The sequence below is a fragment of the Rhinoderma darwinii genome, chromosome 11 (assembly GCF_050947455.1).
Source record: "Rhinoderma darwinii isolate aRhiDar2 chromosome 11, aRhiDar2.hap1, whole genome shotgun sequence".
Taxonomy (NCBI): Eukaryota; Metazoa; Chordata; class Amphibia; order Anura; family Rhinodermatidae; genus Rhinoderma; species Rhinoderma darwinii.
The window spans coordinates 95,382,673-95,398,508 of NC_134697.1; the positions used below are offsets into that span (position 1 = coordinate 95,382,673).

The following is a 15,836-nucleotide window of genomic DNA, read 5'->3' on the forward strand; positions in this document are numbered from 1 at the left end:
TTACACCCACTTCCAGCGTCACCGCCATCGGAGAGTGGTCTGACAATGCCCTCTGTAGGTACTCTATTTGCGCTATGTACGGCACCGCTGAAGCTGAGCATGCTACCATGTCTATTCGGAAAAGTGACTGAAATGTGGATGATGCACACGAGTATTGCCTCACCCCTGGATGTTTATCTCTCCAAATATCCCGCAGACCCAATTCCTCCATTAATCTTCCAAAGGCGGTCAGATCTCTTCTTTGCCCTCCTCCTCCTCTATGAAACCTGTCCAACCCTTCAGACATCACTGCATTAAAATCCCCCATCACAATTAGCGGTACCTCAGGCCACCTGGAGAGTTTCTCCGTAACTCGTTTATAGTACAGTGCTAGAATATGGCGGAGGGATATACAGCACTACCAGAATACACTCCCAGTGATATATAGTACAATGCACTCCCACATACCTCCCCTCCTCATCAGAAAAGGACGAATGACAGACAAAGGGAAGACTCCTGTGTATCAGCAAACTCACCCCCCTGGAATACGTCGTATGAAATGAGTGAAACCCATGTGCGATCCACACTCTCTGCAATAATGATACAGACTCTCTAGTCAGATGCGTTTCTTGCAGCCCCACTATCAGGGCATTTTGTTGTTTAACCCAGTTAAAGATTGCCTGCCGTTTCCTAGCTTCCCGTATTCCCCGGACGTTCCAGGATAGACATTTAGCCGATCCCATCAGGCGTCATATTTTTAAGAAATCTGTTACTCCTCCAGCCTGCTCCAGTCAAGATATTAGGCCGTGCGTTCCCTCCCTCCTCCCCTCCCCTCCCCCCCCCAACAAAACCTCCCCTCCGAAAAGGGTCAGAGCGACATGTACTGTCTCTCCTATCCAGCAGAAACGCACCATAGTGCGAACTTTTAACATGCCCTACTGGCATCTTCTCTTTGAACCGTTTAACTTTCTCACCACTTCCAGTGAGCGCTGGCTCCCACTGCTATTCGCATGTATTAAACAATCCCACACAATCAGCAGAGTTTACAGATACATTAGATACCCAGTAACATTCCCTCAATAACATTGCCGTCAGGTGCGGCCATTTTTGTTAAAAGGATACCACCCTGCGGTGTTTCAGACAAGGGTGTTCACACACTTCGGAGAAATGCATAATAACATATAATATGCTACAGTCCCATAAACGCCAACATGGCTCCAGACTTCACCGCCCAGGCGGGCTTTCACGCATCTTCTTCTCCAGCCGGTCTCCGCAACCGTGCCTCATTGCTATCCAGCCATCTTGCAGCCTCTCCGGGGTTCTCAAAGAATGAAGCAGTCCCAAAAGCAACCACCCGCAATTTGGCCGGATACATCATGGAATATGGTATGGACAAGTTCCTCAGACGTTTCTTTACATCCCAATATTGCAGCCGCTTCTTCTGCACCTCCGCGGAGAAATCCGGATAAAAGGATATTTTGGCGCCATTGATGGAGATATCCTGCCGTTCCCTTGCCTTCCTCAGGATCTTATCTCTGTCCTTGTAATGCAACAGCTTCACTAAGACCGGCCTCGGGGGCCTCCCCGGTGGTCCCGGTCTGGTAGGCACTCTGTGCGCTCTTTCAACAGCATATAAAGGAGACAATTCATCCCGGCCAAACTGCTCCAGCAGCCATTTTTCAAAAAACTCATCCGAGTTATTGCCCTCCGTTTTTTCCGGCACTCCGACCAAACGCACGTTGTTTCTGCGTAGCCGATTCTCCAAATCATCCGCCTTAGCCTGCAGGGCCACCACCGCCAAGGACTGAGACTGCACATCCCGCCTGAGCTCCGGCAGCACATCTTCCACTTCAGACACTCTCCCCTCAATAACTGTGGTTCTTTCTGCCACTTTCTGTAAGTCATTACGTAACAGCAGTATTTCTTCCTTCAGGCTTCCCACCTGCCTGGTCAGCACAGATAAAATCGAGGAGTTCTGCTTTACCGCAGCGAATATATCCGCAAGGGAAGGCTCCTTCACCTGGTCTCTCCTGCTATGCGTTCTGCCGCCATCTTCCTCCACATGCCTGTCCCGCCGCTGACTCCCCAGCTCTTCCTCCTCCTCACTCACCGTGTCCTCTCCCAGCACGGAGTATCTGGAACCGGAGGCCAAGTTGTCTGCCTTCCCACTGCCAGCCATCGGCGTCTTGCCTGCTGCAGATCCGCTCGCACGAGGGGTTCTTGCAAATCTCTCCAGCCTGTCTGCCGCCTCAGACCGCATGTGCCTGCTCCTGCATTCAGTCTCCTCGGCGCCATCTTGCCTCCTCGGCCCCGGACTCGCCGGCGGCGTTTTTTGCTTCTTAGAACGGGTCATTGTAGCTGTATTAAGCGGTACCGACTCCTCCAGCCTCCCAGCCTCCAGATCGGTGAATATTACCGGGTAATTCAGGGATAATCTGTACTTTCAGGATGAATACAGCAGGAGCTCCAGCCACACACGTCCTCTTACATCTGCTGCTAGGCCACGCCCCCGTTAAAAGCCTTCTTAGTAAGGGCATAGATAGGAGCAGTCAGCGACGAGAAGTTTTGGATAAACTGCTGTTAAAAATTTGTGAATCCCAGAAATCGCTGTATGGCCCGAAGGCCCTGAGGATGCAGCCACTCTAAGATGGACTTCACCTTCTCTGGATCCATTTTGAGGCCTCAATCGGAGACAATCTAGCCCAGGAAAGGCAGAGAATTCTTCTCAAAGATGCATTTCTCTAGTTTAGCATACAGACTAGTCTCCCTTAGCTGCAATAGGACTTGGCGAACATGCTTCCGATGCGTTGTCAGATCTGGTGAGTAGATCAGGTAGTCATCCAAATAGACCACCACCCAGAAATAGAGCAGATCCTGGAAGATGTCATTCACGAATTCCTGGAATATTGCTGGAGAGTTACACAGGCCAAATGGCATCACAAGATACTTGTAGTGTCCGTCTCGGATGTTGAATGCGGTCTTCCACTCGTCACCCTGACAAATCCGGATCAGGCTGTAAGCCCCACGTAAGACCAGCTTAGAAAAAAACTTGGCTCCACGTATGCGATCAAAGAGCTCAGAGATTAGCGGCAAGGGATACTTGTTCTTGACCGTGATCTGGTTAAGACCCCGGTAATCAATACACGGTCGAAGAGATCCATCTTTTTTCTTTATGAAAAAGAACCCGGCTCCAACCGGAGAAGTGGACCTACAAATTAACCCCCTGTCAAGGTCCTCCTTGACATGAGCCGACATGGCCTGGGTCTCTGGCAAGGAGAGAGCCCGACCTCACTCAGACTGTGCTGCCGCCGCTTTATTTCGTACTTGGCTCCGTCCGCCCTGCTCACTCACATTTAGGAGCAGGAGAAGGGCGGACTGAGCCAAGCATGGTGGCGGCGGTTTAAGTTAGGTTGGTGCGTGCTGATCCAAGAATGGACCAGTCCGGTCACCTGTCCTGATTAAGTGACGTGAGGTCATGTGACTCAGGTCAGGTGACCGGACTGGTCCACTCCCGGGCTGGCACAGTCCAGTCACCTGACCTCACATCAGTGACGTGAGGTCAGGTGACTGGTCTGGTCCTCTCCCGTCACAACACGCCCCGACCTCACTCTGACTGCCGCCGTATCATTCCCTCCTTGGAAAATCCACCCTTCTTACTCACATTTAGGAGCAGGAGAAGTAAAAGGGGAGACAGAGCCAAGTATGGCGGCAGTGACGGTCTGAGTGAGGTTGGTGCGTGCCGGCCCAAGAGTGGACCAGCCGGGTCACCTGACCTGAGTCGGTGACGTGAGGTCAAGTGACCGGACTGGTCCACTACTGACCTGGCACAGTCCAGTTACCTGACTTCACGTCAGTGATGTGAGGTCAGGTGACTGGACTGCTAGAAAAAAAGAGTAATCACAGCACCAGAGATTCAGAATAAAATATAGTATAAAGGGTTCAGGCCTTACAGGAACCTGATCCAAGGTTCCAAGAAATGGAAATCACAAAATTCAGAAGACAAGGCAGCACATCCAAAATAAATAGGAATTTATTCACCCACAAATGCGACGTTTCAGTCCAACAGGACCTTTCTCAATCATGTGAACATACAAAAAAATCTCAGTTTATAAGGACTCATGATACCAATAAAACAAACAACATCAACAAATATAAAAAAATACAGAATACATTGTAATATATATCATAAAATACATGACTTAATGCATATCAACGACACTAAGTGGTAAATATGATAAATGTGTAAACACTGCGTTTAAGGTGATCATGTAATAGCGAAAGAGGTCAGGTCAGGTGACAGGACTGGTCCACTCCCGAGCCGGCACGCACTGACCTCCTCACTCAGACCTCCGCTTCCTCATTCACTAGTAGTGAATGACAGTACTTGGCTCCATCTGCCCTCCTCCTGCTCCTCACCTAAAATTTTGAAACTTAGCTGAGGCCTAAATGTAGAAATTTATCTGTAGTGTAGACATAGGATAGGACCTGTCCTAAAAGCATGAAGTGATGTCAAGTGACTTAAAGGTTATTTTCCATCAACGACATTTATGATATATCCAAAGAATAGGTCATAAATGTCAGATAGATGCGGGTCCCAGATCTATTTCTAAGAACGGGGCCCCCTAAACCACATTCTACCTCTTAGTGTTGTCTGACTCGTGTGATTTCCGACCATAAAGAAGCTACGCTGTTGCCGTAAGTCCCATAGAACTGAATAGTAGTTACGGAAACAGCGTAGCTCAGCGAGTTACGCTGTTTTCTTCTTCATGGCCGGAAAACAGCCGGAACAGAGAGGTAGAACGGGATTTAGGGGACCCCGTTCTAGAGATATGTGCGGGTCCCAGGAGGTGGGACACACATCTATCTGACATTTATGACATATCCAGTGGATATGTCATAAATGTCCCTGATGGGTAAACCTCTTTAAGTAAGTCGGAACAACTTACTGCTGCGAGTTCTTTTCAAAAGTTACCAAAGAGTCGACTGCGCTCCAGACTGACCGACGCATCATCAATACCGGCAAACATCACACCCCTCACTAAAGAGAAGCAGCTCCCGCTATCACATTAGGGGTGAGTTCATTACATTTTTGACCAAATATAGAAGGCTAATTTTTAATTTAATAATTTTGTATGGCCCGCGAATGATGTTACAAATATCCAAATGGCCCTTGGCAGAAAAAAGGTTCCCCACCCCTGCACTAGAGCGACCGTGGGCAATCGGAGACAATCTACTGGATCCTGTTGAATGAAGTTTGCCGCGGATCCGGAATCCAAGTGGGCAGAGACATGATGCGTTTTTTCACAAGAAACAATGGTCACTGGCATGGACAGATTGGGAGAGGATTTCACAGTCAGCATCGTTCCACCTAGGGTTGTCCAACCAACCCTAGGTGCTGGAGTTTCCCGGCTTTGACGCACAAAATGGCCTCTGAAACGGCAATACAGAGTCCAGAAGTGCGTCTACGCTGCTTTTCCCGGACGGACAATTTGAGTCAGTTTACTTGCATGGATTCCTCAGGTGGAACAACAGTAGAGGATAGCAGGGGTTGCTGAAACTTGGGTGCCAGTCTAGGGTACTTTTTTTTCCGATGAGCCTCCTGGACCCATTCCTGGAATCTTATGTCGATCCGGGTTGCTAACAAAAGGAGGGCATCCAGGGTGGATGGAAGGTCACGGGCGGCAAGTTACATTTTTATTTGCGGAGACAGTGGTTGCCAGAAAGTCGCGACTAAGGCCTTATTGTTCCAGGCCAGTTTTGCTACCAGGGTACGGAACTGGATTGCATATTCTCCGACTGTCGTCTCACCTTGACGGAGGGCAAGAACGCCTGCGGCTCTGGAAGATCACCGACCAGGTTCTTGGAATACAATACGGAGTCAAGGAACAATTGCAAGTTGGAGATTTCAGGGCCCTCACGTTCTCAAATAGGATTAGCCAATGCCAGAGCCACGCCAGTAAGGGGGGGGGGGGGGTACACGACGAAGGCGATCTTGGTCTCGTCGGAGGGAAACAACCTTGCGTGCAACCTGAAGTGGATCTGGCATTAATAAATCCTCTGTAGGTCTTCGCGTCCCCGTCGTAGCGAGGAGGTAGCGGCAGGGAGACTCTGGAATCAGCACAGACAGGAGGAGCAGCACGAGAAGGTACCGTGGCGATTGCAGGAGGAGCATCCAATCGATGCGCGATGGTGTTCACTGCCTGTAGGAGCTGATCCTGCCGTGACCGAAGGCCTCACATGTCCGCTTGCATCATTTGGAATGCCGTCATGGTCTTGGGCTGACCAGCAGGGTCCATGACCTGAGCGAACTGGCATGGCTGTGGGGTATGTGGACCTACTTGACCACTCCACCGTAGCGGAGAAGCAGCTGGCCAAACAATAGTCAATTCAGTCTCTTGGACAAGAGTACCTGGGAGGATGGACAGGCAGATGCTCGGAGTAGCAAACACATAGCACAGGTGATGATTGACATGGCAGATGATACCAGACGTGGCAGATGAGGTACACACGACTCCGAAAAAAAACTGTAGGTGGCAGCCAACCAGCCCATCTGGCATTTGCCAGAACTGCCAGATGACCAGTCCGGCAATATCTCTGCACTATATAGACACACACATCTCTACACTATATATATATATATATATATATATATATATATATATATATATATATATATATATATACATACATACACACACACACACCCCTCTACACTATATACACATACATCTCTATACTATATACACACACCCATTTCTATACTATATACACATCTCTACACTATATAGTATATTTACACACACACATCTCTACACTATACACACACACACACACACACATTACAAAAATATTAAAAGTAAAAATGAAACTTTTAACCCATTATTTCTCCCAGTATTGTAAAAAATTAAAAACAGAAACATCATTGATATCGCTGCATCCAAAAAAGTCCAAACTAATCACAAATTAACATTATTTGACCCACATGGTGAAGACCATAGAAGAAATATTTTTTTTTTATAAAAAAAAAAAGGATCGAAAAGTCGTATGTGCGAAAAAATAATACCAATAAAAGCGACAGCTCGTCCCGCAAAAAAATAAGTTCTGACACCAGATAGAAAAATCCAAAAGTTATGGGAACACCAACATTTTTTTTTTTTCTAAACAAATGATTTTTTCTTTGTAAAAATAGTAGAATATAAAAAAACCTCTATAAATTTGGACACACCGTAATCGTACCGACCAGTAAAATCAATTTGAGTTGTTGATAAACCCAAAAAACAATGGCGGAATCAGTTTTTCCCAATTCCACCATGATACTTTAAATGGTATCAATAGAAAGTGCAACTCGTCCCGCAAAAAATAAGCCCTCACACAGATCCATTGATGGAAAAATGAAAATAAAATGCGTGGGAAAAATGAAAAAATAAAAAATTGCGTGGTCCTTAATGGGTTGAAATCCACAACTACAGAAAAATGTAACATTATGTAACTCAAAGTCGAAAAACTACTCAGCTTGGCGTAGAAACCATGCCACACGTAGGCACAGCGCGTTTCTCTCCAGAAGAACCAGTCCTGTTTTTAGATTTCTACATAAAATGCAAAAATAAAAAAATTTACATGTTTATAAACAAATAAAAAGTTTATTGTTAAGATTCGACTTTTTTAACTATTTAATTTATACATATATTTATTTATTTTTTATATATATAGAATATTCGTTTAATAAGCTGTATATTTTTTAACCTGCAATTTTTTTTAGTAGTCCAAAAACGAGCTGTCGCCTTCTGTGTCTAGGCTGGCCTGGCTTGAAGGTGTCTGTGAAGAGCGGGAGAGGGGGCTTCGGTAAGGAGATTCGATGGGTGAATGTGTCTGACTAGGGGGGACAGGCAGTATGGACGGGTCTGAAGGTTGGTGGTTAGGATTTGTGTAGGTTGGCGTTGGGGAGCGCCTGGAGGAATGGGGATGAGAGGTTTCATATGGATAGTAGTGGGGGTAAGTGAGTGGGGAAAAATGAGCTTCTGGGGTGTATGAGTAGGTGAGGTGAGGGGGGTAGGAAGACGAAGCCTGCTGGTCAAGAGAATGCATCTGGAGCAACTCCATAATCTTCATTCTAAATGCCCACTTCTTCTCCGGAGAGAACTTCTTAGTCACAGCCATGATGTACATGTAGAAGTGATAGTCTGCGTCTTTCTCCAGCTCTTGATGCTCCAGGACGACTTCCTGAGCGGTTATAGGGGAATTCATAATGGAATTGGACTTTTTTTCCTGCCTTCTCCTCTTTGGGGGCTGTTCCAAGTGGGGACTGTTCATTAATGGCAAAGAAGATGTACCCGGCCGTGGGGTTGCAGTTGTGGCAGAGGACTTCGGCTCCAACTTTGACTCCTGTAACTTCTCTCGAAGGTTTCCAGAAAGGCTATGAAAAAAAAAAAAAAAAAAGCATTCGTGCCTCCAATCATTGAAACTTTTTAAAAACTTTCGACGTGTCATAGTGTTATGTCATAAGTTTTGATTGTTGGGGGTCCGAGCATTGAGACTTATCGCTCAAATAAAGTGGCAGAAGCGCTCGGGTGAGCACGGTGCTGTTTCTGAACGACTTTCCTCGGAGCGGTGTGAGCGCTCAATAGAAAGTCTATGAGTCCGTACGCCAAGGAAAGCCGTTCAAAAACTAAGCAGCACATCGCTCACCCAATTGCTTCGGCCGCTTCGTTATAGCGATCGGTGGGGGGGCTCAGTGTCCGGGCCCCACCGTTCAAAACTTATGACAAGATGTAAAAGTTCGGGATTCCTTGCAAGAATAAGTACAGATGTCTAATGAGTGATGCTGGCACACTACCTACTACAAAGCCTAAGGGGTCTTGCACACCACCGAGTCCCACTCGGGCCGTTTGAAATGAATGGGTCAATGGAAACTATTGGATGCCATGAAAGTGGGTGAATCAGGTCCGTGAAAACCGACCCGACTCCCCGATCCATGGAAAGATAGGACATGTTCTATCTTCCCACGGATCATGGATGGGTCTCGGGCGGCACAAACGGTCGTGTGCAAGATACATAGAGTAAAAAGAAAAACCAAAAACTTGCCAGTCGCTGGTTTTCTGCTTGCAAACTTGTCTTCGCGCCTCCAAAACGGGTTTCAAGAAATGGAGCTGGCGAAAATACAAGTACGTCTTCCTCTTTACCGCTGGCCCCCCACTCTTCTCCGCTTTCCTCTGCTGCTGTAGCTCCCTCCTGTAACAGTCCTTTAGGGAACGCCATCTAGTTTGCAGATCTTTCACTTTAAAAAAACAAACAAAAACATTACGGCTAAAACATCCAAACTCCTAACCGGGAAGTCTGGACGGAAAGGGAGAGGAGAATATCGATCACGTTCAGGCCATTTCGTCACTCGGCGTTCACGGTCTGATCTGATGATAGGGTTCTTAGGAAGGGACACTAACAACATATATACTCGTACTTACATCGCCGGTCTTTTGTCTTTGTATGTAAGTCATCCCAGTTCTCAGTCACCTCCTGACACACTCTCTCCCATGCATGGGACCGGTCAAGCCGGTCCATATAACTGGGGTCCCTGGCATCCCAGATGGCAGGCTGATGGTACACTGCAGTTATGAGGCTGTTCACTTCAATATAACCTCGACTATCGGACATCCTGGAATAAAGAAACAAGTTGCATTTTTTTTAGTCATGTGTGAAGCAATTTTCAACACTAAGAAAATGTAACCCACCTTGTTGCAGATGGTCTCCTTCGAGTGTGTGAGTAAGTGCCCGCTCTGCCGTTGCTGCTTGACCTGATAGGACAAAGAAAGTGACATGGGTGAGTTTGTTAATGGGGGTTGTCCAGGCCCGAACAACTGATTACCTATCCACAGGATAGGTCATCAGTAATGATCAGTGGGGGTCCGACACCCGGACCAAGCACCGATCAGCTGTCCGCACCAGATGTCCATGTCGGAAGCAGATGGCTCCGATCACGGAATTGCGGCCGAGCTGCAGTTCAAGTGAACAGGAGCAGAGTTGCTGTTCTGCGCTATGCAGTGGTCGGAACCATCTGCTTCCGGCTCGGAATACTGCGTGCCCTGCATAACATCCGGCGCTGGAGCAGCTCATCGGTGCGTGGTCCAGGTGTCGGACCTTCACCGATCATATACTGATGACCTATCATGTGGATTGGTCATCAGTTGTCAGTGCGTGGACAACCCTTTAATAAAATGTGATTGAAACGGCCTGTAAGATGGCTGGCCGAAGATTTACCTACTTTTTGACAACTTGTGTTCCAGGAGGTCTTGATGCTGCTGTAAATGATCAAAAAAAAAAAAGACTTGTCAGTTGTGGTGTAATGACTTCTACTGAACTCTCGTCTCTATGTAATGGCATCTAAAAGAGGAACTCCATCTTATATCTTTCAAAATATCTATAACACCCATGGACTCTCAAGACAAAGAGGCTACAGGCCTTGCTAAAGAGCCCAAACCCCTAGTGAGAGATTGCTCCAACTCCATCAAAATCAACGATGATGTGTTGTAAGGACCGCGTCGCAGACTCCAACCTCCACAAATCTCTGCCCGGTGCAGATCGCGTTACATGTCCGTAAATAAACTTTGAAAAAAACTTTTGACATTTCAGAAGTTTTGACCGGTGGGGGTCCAAGCACTGAGACCCCAAGGGAGCGCTGAAACGAAGTGGCAGAAGCGCTCCAGTGATGTGTCGCTTAGTTTCTGATGGCTTTCCTCAGAGCGGTGTAACAGCTCAATAGAAAGTCAATGAACGGTATAGCGCTCACCTGACCGCTTCTGCCACTTTTTTAGCGATTGGAGGGGGTCTCAATGCTTGGACCCCCACTGAACAAAACTTCTGACATGTCAAAAGTTTTATGAAAATGTAATTGCACTGAGGTAATTCTTAGAATTTCAAGACTTCCTACAAAGACAATAACTGCTTGAGTGTTAACCCCCTTCCAGACATATGACGTATACTTACGTCATGGCCGGGTAGGGGGGAGTATGGATCGGGCTTTAGGGCAGAACCCGCTCCATCCAACGTGGGTGTCGGCAGTAAGTTACAGCCGACACTTCACTGAAAAAAAAAATGTGAACACGCCAGAATCGCTATTTTTTGGTCACCTCATCTCCCGTTAAAGTAGTAAAACATAAAAACTATAGAAATTTGGTTACGCCGTAAAGGTATCGACCCGCAGAATAAAGTTAACATGTCGTTTTAATAGCATAGTGAACGCCATAAAAACGATCCGCAAAAAACAATGGAGGAATTGCTCTTTTTTTTATTCCACCCCACAAAGAATCTTTTTCCAGTTTCCCAGTAAATTATATGGTGCGATAAATGGTGCCATGAAAAAACTACAACTCGTCCCGCAAAAATCAAGAAATCATACGGCTATATCGACGGAAAAATAAAAAAGTTATGGCTTTAGGAAGGAGGAGGAAAAAGCGAAAATGAAAATCCGAAAAATAACCGTGTCCTGAAATCACCTGATTGGACAATAGCCATGACGCCACATAGAGCATCCAATCCTGTTATTTCTGGAAATCCCCATCACAAAGCGTTTGTTTTGACGTAGGCCCCATTCACATCACGTTTAGGTCTTCCTTCGGAGGTATAGGTCAAGAATACTCCCGATGTTTACCTCCGACGAAAGGCCCAGATGTATCCCGCCGTATGGCATACAAAAGGGAGATGTCGCCGGGGACCGGCCCTGGGAAAATTCATGAAGTCACTGTCCATATAAGGACAGTGATGTCAGAAGCTTCCCTAGCGTTGGAGTCCCCGGCAGACCACCAGCTAGAGTCACCGGGCAGTGATGTCGGGAGCTCTCAGCGGGAAGGTTTAACCTGTAAAGGATGCCATACAGTGCGATCCTTCACCCATAGGCTCCTACTGTATGGTATACGTTTTTTTTTGTGGGATCCCTCGGGTTGGAATAGTGTGGTCTACTAAACTCTTCCATCCTCAAAAAAAGGTATACCAACGTATTCCAGCCTAACGAAGAGCAAAAGGACACTCTTTTGGTCTCCATCGGGATAATGGAGCCCTATGGACACGTTCATCGTTTACATCAGGAGCTTTCTCGACGTACACGATAAACGTAGGGCAATAACGGGGTCTTAGGAGTACAATTAAATTATATCTGTGTTTAGTGGTTGTTCCTCACCGGGGCTGAAATCTATAGGAATGTCCTCTTCCTTATTATCCAGGTATCCGTCAATTATTGGGTCAGTATTAACTAGAACAATATTCAATCTGTCCTTCTAAACAAAAAATAAAATACAATAATTAACTCGTATTTATGTCTCGGGATCAATCTAATGGAGAAACTAACAAATAAATAAGGGAATCCTCTGTTCTTGTGTGGAGCCAAGTCCTCCTCCTGATTTCCAGAACAACTGTGGAATCAAAAAAGAACTTTAAAGGGGTTTACCGATTTAGGAAATGCAAATGCTCTACTCGGAACCTATATCAATTAGCCAAGACAGGGAGTGGCTCTGGTGGACCCATCATGTCTATGCATTAAACAGTCAGCCCATTGATTTTGATGGGCATCTTGTAATACTTTATTTCACCTGCGATGGTGCTGCAGGGAAATTGAACACTTGATGTTGGATTCCCGTGTAGATTACAGCTGATTGCTGGGGTCCCAGCAGCAGGACAGCCTGTGATCAGCCTATTTTCGGGCATTTTTCTAACAAAAAGGAATTATAAAAAGTGGAAACACAGAAGACATCTACAAAAAAAAAAAAAAAAAAAGAAGAAGCTTCTAAAGATAACAGTAACACTGAAGAAGCTCCAAATTGGCCCTGGATTGGAAAGCATGACAATGCAAACAACTCAAGAAGAATTGGAGAACTGACCAAAGTCTGGAAGAAAGTAAAGGTCCTTTTAGACGACTCGATACGGGTGGTAAAATCAAGCACCGATCAATGAGACAGCTCGTAAATCGGCGCTCGTTTGCTCCTTTCACAAGGAGTAATGATCGGTTATGGGTGAGGACGAGCGATCATTACTAGGATCATTCGTCCCCATACATTTCCATCATGTCGGCAGCACATCCCCTGTATATACAGAGAGATGTGCTGCCGACTAGCGACCATTTTATTGGTTGCATAAACGATACGATCAATGAGCGTTTGCTTGTTGATCGGCTGATCGTTCACACAGAGCAATGATCGGGAACGAGCGTTTATATGAACGGATTGCCTGATCATTGGCCCGCGTAAAAGAGCCTTTCGAGGTCACTCTACAGTATATCCCAATACCACGCAAGAAGATCTAAATGCTAGAAACAATATTCAACTCAACTAGAGCTTTATCGGATGGACTACAACCTGGATTCAGATCAGGTAGAAGAACGAGAGATTATATTGCTAAAAAAAAATTTTTTTTTAAAATAAACCTGGGAGTTTTTGGCAACATTGAAAGCCTTACGCTATGTCAACCCCATAATATTATGGCACGAAGGAAGATTTGGGGAATTCCATGGACGACAAGTGGATCCTTCACCAAATCGAGTTGAACTTTCCAGCTGAACCACACGTGGCAAGACTGGAGCTTCTTATTTTGGACATATTTTGAGAAGACCCGGCTCATAGGAGAAAACAATTACGTTCAACGGAGTTGAAGGAAAAGTTGTAAGGGGACAACCAAGAAGAATCGTAAAATGAAGAAGAAGGTTGTAGATCACACAACAAGAAGTAGACTTTTCATTGACCACCTCGCTCTACTCAGGACACATCCCGGCTGCCGCCTCTCGATATACGCTGTGGATACCTTTAGGTCATTGTCCGAGTCTTCATGCGAGTAACGAAGTCTGAGGCGTCTCTCTGGTGTATTTCTGTGATTGGTTCCATCTGCAGGAGACACAGACACTCAATATATTGTCCATTTCATTCACCTCCACCATAAAATTACCACTTTTTTGACCCCTTTGCGCCACAGTTATTTTTTTTTAACATTTTTGTTCTCTCCTCCCCACCTTCCAAAAGCCATAACTTTTTTTATTTTTCCGTCGCTATAGCCATATGAGGACTTGATTGTTCCGGGACAAGTTGTCGTTTTTCATGACACCAGTTATTGTACCGTATAATCTACTGGGAAAAAATTGTTTGTGGGGTGGAATGGGGGAAAAAACAAAACAGCGATTCTGGCGGTTTAACTTTTTTTTATTTTTACGCCGTTCACCGTGTGGGATAATTAACGTTATATTGTAATAGTTCGGACTTTTACAAACTGCGAGATACCAGTTATGTAAAAATATTTTTTTTTACATTGCTTTTGGGGGAAAATGGGTAAGGGTTTTTCTTTTTTAATATTATTAAATTATTTAACAGTGTTTAACTTTTTTTTATTTTTATTAGTCTTCCCTAGGGGACTTCGTTGGATCGCTTCCACTATATACTGCAATACTAATGTATTGCCGGATATCATGTTTCTGACAGGCCCACATTGAGGCCCACATTGAGGCCCCCAGCACACGGCCGGTGATTACGACCACGGCCGCGGATAGTCCCCCGCATTTGCGGGCTGTGCTCCTATTATATGTGCTCCCTAATTATAAGAGAACGGTCCGTAAAAGAAAAAAAATAGGACATGTCTTATTTTTTGTGGGTCAATTCTTTGGCCCGGACACCTTCCCTTAAATATATGGGAAGGTGCGCGTAGGCAATAGAAATGAATGGGTCCATACTTTGATCCGAACCGTGACTGCGGATCAAAATGACGGCTGTGTGCATGGGGCCTAAGCCCTGGTGTGCTATCTGCATTTTGCGGGAAGCACACGGACCCGTTCATTTCTATGGCCCAATGCACATGACCATGAAGTTCACGGATCGGTGTGGGGACTGCAAAAACTCAGGACAACTTCTTTTAGGGTCCGGATTGGCGGCTTGACAAACTGATGACGTGAATTTTTTTTCATTGTGGATTTGTGAATACCGATGACACACGGATGCCGTACGGTTTATGGATACCCCCCATACTTTGCCCTCATATGTCTGACAGGAGAGAGTGGATTGTGGGACTGAGAACGTAGCAGCCCCTCATTATTACTTACGTGGACTGATATCGGCCGGCATCTCCTCCTCCTTAATCTTCACACACATGATTTCTCCATCTTCGACTTGCATATGTATTTGTACTCCACCCTATTATATATATCACACAATTGTATACATTTAGGACAAGAAATAGTTATTCAGACGGTAGAAACATGAAATATGATGGGTCTACCTGAGGATCCTGATGGTGGAGGATGCGGTCTTGCCTAAAATCAGTAGCGTCCATCTCAGACAGGCAACGAAGCGGTGATACTGAAATTATGAAGTTCAAAAATACATCAAAAGACCGATCTACCTCTCATTGAGGGCTTCTCAAGGAGGTGCCACACCACTCGTCAAACCCTACAACAGCTGCCCCTGCCCGATCAAGCTGACTGGATGGTGGAACGTCTGGTGGCCTTATTGGAAAGTCTATGGGATTGTTTATATACATTTTTGTTTCCTAATCTTTTTCCCAGTGTCCATTGTCACATGTAAAAAGGACATCACATGAATGGTCTATTATGGTGCCCACACGTGGTTATTGGCATATAAGCCACGCTCTGCTGCCGAGAAAACGAACCTAAAGGAAGCTAAAACGTGGAGCTTTCTCCAGGATCGCCAATAGTAGGACCATTACTCATCCTGTAGAGCTATGGCCTTTGTTGGCCCACCCCAAGGCTCGTCCTTATCTGTGAACTCTAAGCTGGCAGTGGCTATCCCAAAACTCTGGATGGCACCAACACATCTCCACTCCTTCCTCATGTAAAGACGAGGGTTGAGTACTGGTCAAACCATCCCTATGTCCACCAA

General features: G+C 45.8%; 1 protein-coding gene across 1 annotated transcript; it reads right to left on the reverse strand.

Annotated features, from left to right (window-relative positions):
• Positions 1–7,599: 7,599 nt before the first annotated feature.
• On the reverse strand, positions 7,600–15,290 carry LOC142663435 (uncharacterized). The gene is made up of 9 exons (XM_075842081.1): positions 15,217–15,290; positions 15,041–15,131; positions 13,759–13,838; positions 12,146–12,242; positions 10,235–10,271; positions 9,705–9,767; positions 9,438–9,628; positions 9,061–9,253; positions 7,600–8,392 (listed from the first exon to the last, which is right to left on the reverse strand). Exons 1-9 carry the CDS (start codon positions 15,268–15,270, stop codon positions 7,735–7,737), a joined length of 1,464 nt encoding a protein of 487 aa, XP_075698196.1. The 5' UTR covers positions 15,271–15,290; the 3' UTR covers positions 7,600–7,734.
• Positions 15,291–15,836: the final 546 nt, after the last annotated feature.

Bases quoted from the DNA above. Each gene is read 5' to 3' on its own strand.
- LOC142663435 (XM_075842081.1), bottom strand. From the start codon at position 15,270: ATGGACGCTACTGATTTTAGGCAAGACCGCATCCTCCACCATCAGGAT. The intron at 15,132-15,216 runs GTAGACCCATCA...TATATATAATAG, and splicing joins TCCACCATCAGGATCCTCAG to GGTGGAGTACAAATACATAT. The intron at 13,839-15,040 runs GTAAGTAATAAT...TGTCTCCTGCAG, and splicing joins GCCGGCCGATATCAGTCCAC to ATGGAACCAATCACAGAAAT.